Here is a 9005-nt window from a genome sequence, read left to right as displayed (position 1 = left end):
AGATAGATAGATAGATAGATAGATAGATAGATAGATAGATAGATAGATAGATAGATAGATAGATAGATAGATAGATAGATAGATAGATAGATAGATTTATAAAATTGTCATAAAATCCTTTTAGAAATTAACCACTAAATGCCCAATGTAACTTAAAATTGTAATAACCAAAATCATTAAAACTTTTGCTGGGTTATAATGCAGCAACAAAAAGTTTATTCAGCAGTTAATGGAAAAAAGTGACATTTAAAACAACATTTTAATAAGGACATTTATTTTCTTTAAAAAAACATACACATTTTATTTAAAAATAAACCTTCAATCTTTTTCCAAATTCTTAGAACTTTCTAATTGGAAGTATTTGATACCAAGAGAAGAGGAATATTAAATACAATAAGAAAATATTTTTAGAGTTTTGATAACCTCTTAGCAAATGCTTAACAACCTTAATTCAATTAAGAGTGAAAAAATGTAACAGCTTATAGAAAAGGGAATAATATACGTATAAATATATATTGTATTCTGTTAGGTTGTTAAGGTGGCCTTTTTTTCAGACAAAAAAAAAAAACAAAAAATAGATAATTGAAAACATATTTGATTGTGGGCAAAACAAATGAAACCGAAGGAGATTGTAAGTCAAAGACTTTTTTATTTTTTTTTTGAAATCCATCTTCTAAATGATTTTTATGGTTATTTTTTATAACAGACTTTATCCAAAGGTATAATAGATGTCATTAGAGTATCATTATTGCTTAATTATCTTAGTTTATCTTCAATGTTAGAATTGTTTTTTATTTAGTTTTGTTTCTACAATTTAGTAATTGTATGACGACAGCAATGAGACGTGTTTGCGATTTATGTTTTTTTTTTCCATTATTTTTATGTAATTTTGCCTGTGTAGTTCTTGTCGTTGTATATATGTATATATTTTATATCGCTGTTGTTGCTGCTGCAAAGGAGTGTTATGAATTTACTTAGTTGCTGTAAATCATCAAAATTAAAAAATAACCAACCGATCAACTTGGGGAATGAGAAAACCTGTTTTAGTTTTATTTCTAACTGACTCGTTTACCATTTTACCGTACGTGAGTGAATATTGTACCTACATATATGAATGTTTGTATGTATACATATATATTTGCTGACTTAAGTACAAATAATTAATTTTCAAAAAAATATCAACAACAATAAATTGTAGTATATATAACTTTATGAGATTTTGTTTTTACAACTTCCATAAATAAATACATACATATGTACCTTATAAAGGTATTTATTTTAGTTACTGCCAATAAACCAAAGCGGCCAAATGCATAATTCAAGCAAAACACAATTGGTATTCTATAAAGTTATTGAAAAACTATTAATGTATTTTGTTTTCATTGTTTTCTTCTAAAGGTCTTTCTTATATACTAGTTTAGAGAGATAAGAAAATAAATAAATTTGAAAAAAAGTTGTATTATAAATTTGTATATTTAAATGACATGTATGTATGCTATTGTGCTAAAATTAAAAATGCATTTGGTTTTGAAATAACTAATTGTGAAGTGAAGTTTATTGTTTTAGTTTTTTTTTTAATATTTATAAACATTTTAATATTTATAAATGTGTTTTAATTAAATAAATTTTGTTATTTAGTTGGAAATTTCCATTTTTAGTTGAAAACTTACAATGACATTTTAGTTTCCTAAATGTCAAAAAGCAGTTTTATAACAATAGTTATAAAATAGGTGTTGCAATATGTATGAATACATACTTACAAATATATCTATCTTTCTTTCTTTCTATCTATCTATCTATCTATCTATCTATCTATCTATCTATCTATCTATCTATCTATCTATCTATCTATCTTTCTATCTTTCTATCTTTCTATCTATCTATCTATCTATCTATCTATCTATCTATCTATCTATCTATCTATCTATCTATCTATCTATCTATCTATCTATCTATCTATCTATCTATCTATCTATCTATCTATCTATCTATCTATCTATCTATCTATCTATCTATCTAAGATAGATTGGAAAATGAATACAGAAGTGGAGGTTTTACATAAACTTTGAAAACCTATTAACAGCATCTTAAAACAAGGGCGCTAAGAATTTATTATAATTTGAAGCCTTATTTCAGATTTTTAATATATTTCTTAGTAAAAAACTATTCGATTTATACACATAAATTTCGTAAAGTTTTCTTGAACGTTGCTTCCAGTAGTGTACACAAAAAAAAATCGCCGCAACTTTGTATAAAAAACATAGGACATACTAGTATTTACCGTGATCTTATTCTCAGAGCAGGATTTGTGGTAGAATAAAAATACTGATAACCCTACATGACATTTAACTTTTAACTTTTCAAAGAATGGCAATAGACAATACAACTTTCCAACAACGATTATTAGCATACACATATAGAAATTTTACAAAAACATACCTCATGTGCCTTGGGATGAAGATGTTGACAGTTGTGTGACTGGACAACATGGATTGAATTCAACAGCAGTAGCAAAACACTGGTGGACAACAACATAAATGACAAATGATACGTCTGACGAAAAGGTACTATCATGTTACTGTTATTCCTTAATAAAAATATGCGTAGGAGGAGGTGGTTGCGATGATAATGTTGTTGGTCATTTGATGATATAAATTCTCGAGATTTGTGTAACATCTGTACATGATGATGCTGCTGATGACGAGAAAGATTATTGTAGTAATGTTGGTCTTGATTACTGCGGCAAAATAGAACCTGTTTTATCTGGCCGAGAGTAGCGTTAGGTGGTGGTGTCGTGTTCTCTGTTACTTGCTGTTGTTGTTTTTGATGAGGCAGGTAAAGTTGTTGGCACATTTTCTGGTTCTTTATTGGCTTTTTAAGATTTTTTAAAGCTTTTTAGATTTTTTATTTAAAAATATAATAAAATTACCGGAATATACCGAAAAGATGTTTGTAAGATTCAATATTTATTATCATTATTTTGTGATTTAGAAAATAAACTTGTTAATATTAAATTTTTTTCTAACTTTTTTCAAAATTTTACTAAAAATGCGTTAAAGCCAACAACAACTTCACTATCTTTATTTTCAATGCAGTGACTGCATAGAACTAATAATAGTTATTGCACTATTTACGACAGCTGTAATATTTTCCAGCCCCACAGATGATAACAAACAAAAAAGTATTTCACACACCACCACCTTTTTTCTTTAATAATTCATTCAATAAAATTGAAATAACAACAACAACAATAATGCTCAAAAGAATATGTAATTACACTAACAAATATGCATTAAACTGAATTCTTTTTTTGTTTTTATTTTAATTTTTTTCTTGTTTTAGTAATTTCTTGATTTATTTTATAGTAAATGTCACATTCACATGAACTCCGGCAAAAACAACAAAAGCAGTGAAGAAAAAAAAACTATACACAAGACAAAAAAACAACGACGACGACTGGGATTGACTGCACGACGAAAAAACACCCGCTTGCAGCAGCGCTAACAAACACTGCTGCTAAAAAAAATTATTTACTTTAAATTAAAAGCCGCTGGATTTGTTTATATTTTTTTTCTTATTATGCTTTTTGCACTTTTTTCTTTATGATTAAACGAAACAGCTTCGATTTTATTATTGTTTTATTCGAACACGTCCGTTTTCATTCACGATTGATAAACAAATGATGAAAAAACAACAAATTTTTTTATTTGTTTGCGAAAAATAAATACAAACAAACACACAGTTGCTTGACGCAGTGTTGCCATTGGGTAAAAGAAGTGTATCGATTCCTAATTTCTGTTTTATTTATACAAATAACGTTTGTTATTATTACTGAAAATTATTTAAATACTTTTGTTAATAGTTTAAATATCAGTTTAATAGTTTTTTTCCCTAAAAAAAACATTTGTTTTAATGTCTATTTTGGTTAGCTTGTATGACTTTTATCAGACCGGCACACAAAATAAATATTTAAACTGCATGGCAGCACTAGCATAGAAAACAAATGAAGAGAGTTTCACTGAACACACTCCAAACAGGGTTACTGAATTTTCTCTATTGTTTATGTTTTAAAAATTAACCATAGATGGCAGCACTATTGTAGATGGTTAATCAAACCATTGCCGCCAGATGTGAGGATTTGTCCCTGACTTAAGTATTTTAAGTTTTATCAAAAAGACACTTTTTAATTATAATGAATAAGCGGCTTCTCTTCCTTTGATGTTGTAGATTACAAGATTAAAATTTCAGAAATTTTCTTGTATGTAGCTACCATACAAATTTACATTTTTCCTTATAATAGATTTATTGTTAAAACTTCTGTTTTTGAGTTCTAATCTACCCGGAAAAAAATTGATTTTGACATAGACTTGTCATAGGAGAAATGTTCTCTTTATTTGAATCCAAATTCATTCTTAAGAAGTAATCTTGATGCACTTTTTTGGAAGTTATTAGGGGTATACCTTAAATTTAAAAAAAATTGACCTCCGTTAGGTTAGTGGTTAGAGTTCTAGTCTGGTAGACCGAAAGTCGTGGGTTCGATCCTCACCTGAGGCACTGGTTAAGGAGCGCATAACAGGACCGATAGAGGCCTAGGTGTATTTCTCCGGATTTGTTGTATATATCTACATCCTCCTTTAAAACTAACTAACTAAAGAAATGGTTTCTTTTCGCTTCTTTGGAAGTAAATAAACACCACTTCCGCAGAAGGTAAACAAATTCACTTAATGCTACTTCTGAAGTGGTGATAAATGTTACTCTTTTGGAAGTACTTCGTTTGATTTTTGCTGGATAATATCCAATCTAAGGTACGAAAATCAATTAAACGAACAATTTTTCAGAGAAATCTTTTTCGTATCGGAAAACTTGTTCACATGTCTGTTACTTGAAAAAAATCCATTAAGATAAATTTTCAGGGTTAAATGAAATATATTTTATTATTATTCTACAGTTGTTTATTTCTCTATAATTAAAAAAATATGTAAACTCTTCCCCAAACTGTTAAATTAATTAAGGCATTTTTTAGGAGAACGAAAAGTATCATCAGTTAAAATGTTCACTGTAAAGCAATGCGACGGAAATGATTATTTAAGGGACCCTCATCAGAATAGCCGGCAATTTCCTGTGGTACAATACCCGACTCTTCAATCGAGGTGCAGGGGCGGCACATGCACTCTAAGGGAGCCTTTGTTAAGACCTTTTTAAATTTTCGCTCACCATGTTTGGCCTTGGGACAGAATAAAGAAACAGCAGCTTCACGTTCACCAGATTCTTGACAACACATGCAAGAACGTTCCATTTGCCAAATTTTACTACCGGATACCTGGGGAATAAAGATTCAAATATAGTTCTGCTTTACATATGTACTTCCCTATTAAATAATTGAAACTCACCTGTATATAACTAGCACAACGTCCAACACAAGCAAAAGAGGGTATAGGTTTGGGTACACAACCCGGATATTGTAAAACATGTATAACAGGCGTTACCTGACAATCATCACCAATATGGGAAATATCTTTAAAAAAATGACCATTGACCACATTTTTTTTTTTTAATTAAAACCAATGATAAAAATGCTTTCTAAACTAATTACCATTATCTGTTGTCACTACGGCATTGTCTCCCGAGACTTTTATAACATGATTTTGTAGGATGAGCACAAACAAGGAGCAGCAAAAACAAATAAAAAATCTTCCAACAACATCTAAGCCAAAAGCTGTTAACATGTTGTTTTATTTCTGGTTGTCCGGTTTTTTATTTGCTATTTTTATATAGAGTCCTTTGTTAACTTTTTTTTGTTTTTTTTTTTGAAATTTTCACACACACCACAACTTGACTTTTCCAGCTAACAATCTGAGACGAATAAAGAAACTTCATTGACCATTTTAAGCCTTTTATATCCTAAAAGTGTTTAGGGACTAAAAAGGACACACACAAATACATATACATCCCTACGCTCACTCTACACGGTAGACGAAGGATACAAACAAGCCAAACAAACTTAGAACTAATGGACATCATGTTTTTTTGGGTTAATAAAAAATTATCACCCTTATTAGTGCTTGAGTTTAAGAGTTTTGTGATTTTAAGCATATTACAAGTTTTTGATGTGACTGCACTGTGGTTTTGATAGTCGAAATTGTTTTTATTAAAGCTATAGTCAGGAATTATCGAAATTCTAAAAAGTCTAAAATCGCTTTTAATATTTTTTAATATTTTGAATATATCTTAACGCTACAATATAAAAATAAGAGAATAATGAGAGGATCGTTAAAGATCTAGGGTTCTATAAATCGACTTTCGAATAATCGAACAATCGACTTTTTGTCGAAAATACTCGAAAAGTCGAAGTCGACTATTTTATTTCAAAAAAGTTGATATCTCGACTATCGTCTATGAAAAAAGTCTAACAAATTTTAAAAAAGTCGAAATGTCGAAATGTCGAAATGAGTCGAAAAAAGTCGTAAAAAGTCGAAAACTCGAAAATAGTAAAAAAAGTCGGAAATTTAAAAAAAGTGGAAAAAGTCAAAAGTTCTAAAATAGTCGGAAAAACACGAAAAAAGTAAAATATAGTCGAAAATAGTAAAAAATTCGAAACATTTCTTAAAAAGTCGAAAACTCAAAAATAGTAGAAAAAAGTCAAAAATTTAAAAAAAAAATTTAAAAAAGTCAGAAACTCTAAAATAGTTTGAAAAACTCGAAAAAAGTAAAAAAATAGTCGGAAAAGGTCGAATAGTCGAAAAAAGTCATTAAGTCGGAAAAGTCAACTATTTATAAAATACTAAAAGTCGACTTAATAAAAAAAATTCGAAAAATCCACTTTGCGTAAAATGCAAAAAGTCGAGAAGTCGACTTTTAACTAAAACGCAAAAATTCGAAAAGTCGACTTTTCGTTTCAACTATAGAACCCTACAAAAGATCGCAATAAAAGTAAAATAGAATCTATTTCAACCACAATAACCATAAGACAATATTTTGTTCTCTACACAAAATGTATGAAAACTCATTGTCGACAGCGTTGTGGTTCCAATTGTAATTAAGCTGCAAAACTAATCAGGAAAGAAAATTTTATATATTCATGATTTTTTTTCGGAATTTCGATCGTTCGTTATTTATAAACCGATTGTTACTGATTTTTAATAAATAACTTCTCGAAAGAATGTTTAATATAATTATTGAAGATTTGAATGCTGATGTATTGAGTTTTTAGAAAATTTATTTCAACAAACATACAGATAGACAGATCTGGCAAAATCGACTTCGATATCTAAAAGTACTTGGATATCTAAAACTACAGGATCTGAAAATTATATTGTACAAATTACTAACGGAATGACAAAACGAGTTTAAATTAACAATAGTTATGATATTATTATAGTATTGATATTTATTTTTTTCGTAATTTATCTGAAATCCTTCAAAATCACTGTGTATATTTCAATCACCATGATTGCTTAGATTCTCACTCCTTCACAGTTTCTCTAATTATATACAAGAAAATGACATTATATTCATGTACAAGTATTTTAGTTATAAGAATAACATGCTGTGTTGCAAAATGTTACACACATAACTCCGGAATAATATAGTTTAACTATGTTTTCATAAGTGATTGTTCAAATATGTTCAAAACTTAAAGGTATGTGGATTATTATTAAAACTGTTTACGGCATATGAGAAAAAAGAAATAAAGTGAAAAATTATAGTGCCAAAGTAGTAAAGAGATTTTTTGAACCAATTCTATTCTAATAGTGATACATTTATTAGAATACTTTTCCAAATATATATTCTTTCGATAGCAGCACAATATAAAGTTTTTTTTTTTTTAAATCGGTAATACGAGTTGTTTTAGTCTATTTTTATTTATCCCAAATAGAAATATTTGATTTCTCAAAACCCAAATTTCGATAAGCAATATCAAGCAGTTTTGAAATATAAGCAGCAAATTTGTTGCGTTGTTGTTGATTGAAACTTTTGCGAACTGTATTTAATTCTTTTAAAGCAACTCTCCATGGTAAATATTCACTTTCTTGAGCTAAATATTCCATAAAATGGAAAACTTGTTTATACTCCAACAAACCTTCTCGGGCAAATGTGAATAGATCATTGATCATACTGGCACGATTAATTACATGTATTCCGGAATGTTTGTAAGATAAGAAAGCTTGTCGTAATCTTTCCAACAATACAGAATCATATAATACACGACAGTAACTGGATTGTTGAAGATTTAATATTAACCACTTGTCTTGATCTGCATTTCCAAAGATCAGTTTTAAAAGAGTTTTATTAAAGTAGAATTTTGGAGTTAGAATTTGAAAATCGTTTTCCTTATCGGTTGTATAGGTAATTGGTATGGTGTATGTTAAGGAAGAAGAAAACTTTATATTTTTCATATCCTTAATTAGGAAACGTTGTTGTTTTAAGAGATATTCACGGCGTTTAGTTATTGTTATTATTAGCAGGGGATAACCAGGTTGTTCTGTCCAATCTTGAAAGAACTCTTTTAAATTTACTTGATGATTTTTGGGCCAATAGTTTCTTAATTGTTTGAAAACATCTTGCGGTTGTGTGTTTTTGAGGTGACTGGCAAGAGAATAAAAAAGAAATTAGTTTGTCATTCGAAACCTATTGTAACCCTAGCGCATTTTAAAACAAATAGGAAGTTATAGTCGGGCGAGGCCGACCATATAATACCCTACACCTGTATATAAATAAAATGTGATTTAGTTTTTATAATAAATTTAAGTTGAATTGTACCTTGCCTCAGATATACTAAAGCTATTTACTGTTTAATAAAACTGTGGTTATTTAAGTAAAATTTTGATGGGGGCTTTTTAGAGGGGCTAGGGTCAAATGAGGCCCTATATTTACAAAGTTCATCAGGGTCATCAAGACTAGTATAGAACTCGGTTTTGCAGCCATTTGTCGAGATACGAGTATATTAAACAAAATTATGAACTTAAAAGCCATATTTGGCGGATTCAGTTCTATGGGGCCTAGGT

At 28.9% G+C, this 9005-nt stretch overlaps 3 protein-coding genes across 7 annotated transcripts in view; all 3 read right to left on the bottom strand.

The window, feature by feature from the left end:
• Positions 1-3675, bottom strand: part of LOC111676047 (leishmanolysin-like peptidase) — a 25647-nt gene extending 21972 nt beyond the window's left edge. The window contains exon 1 of the mRNA XM_023436928.2: positions 2440-3675. Coding sequence (XP_023292696.2) covers positions 2440-2853 — 414 coding nt within the window. The 5' untranslated portion in view covers positions 2854-3675. The remainder of the gene's footprint in view (positions 1-2439) is intronic.
• A 1233-nt stretch (positions 3676-4908) lies between these two features.
• Positions 4909-5866, bottom strand: LOC111676048 (bursicon). Its single transcript, XM_046949470.1, has 3 exons — positions 5594-5866; positions 5391-5515; positions 4909-5320 (listed from the first exon to the last, which is right to left on the bottom strand). The coding sequence occupies exons 1-3, from the start codon at positions 5724-5726 to the stop codon at positions 5054-5056; spliced, it is 525 nt and encodes a 174-aa protein (XP_046805426.1). The 5' UTR covers positions 5727-5866; the 3' UTR covers positions 4909-5053.
• A 1332-nt stretch (positions 5867-7198) lies between these two features.
• The window catches only part of LOC111676060 (membrane alanyl aminopeptidase-like), a 5880-nt gene continuing 4073 nt past the window's right edge, over positions 7199-9005 (bottom strand). For 2 of the 5 annotated variants that reach the window (XM_046950495.1, XM_046950496.1), the window contains exon 7: positions 7203-8586. In XM_046950495.1, coding sequence (XP_046806451.1) covers positions 7860-8586 — 727 coding nt within the window. In that variant the 3' untranslated portion in view covers positions 7203-7859. Of the gene's footprint in view, positions 8587-9005 lie in introns of all 5 variants that reach the window. The other 3 variants (XM_046950494.1, XM_046950492.1, XM_046950491.1) reach the window with 3 other exon arrangements.

The sequence above is a fragment of the Lucilia cuprina genome, chromosome 4, assembly GCF_022045245.1.
Source record: "Lucilia cuprina isolate Lc7/37 chromosome 4, ASM2204524v1, whole genome shotgun sequence".
NCBI classification, from domain to species: Eukaryota; Metazoa; Arthropoda; class Insecta; order Diptera; family Calliphoridae; genus Lucilia; species Lucilia cuprina.
The sequence above is the reverse complement of the archived record's forward strand: the minus strand, read 5'-3'. Positions and strand labels throughout refer to the sequence as shown.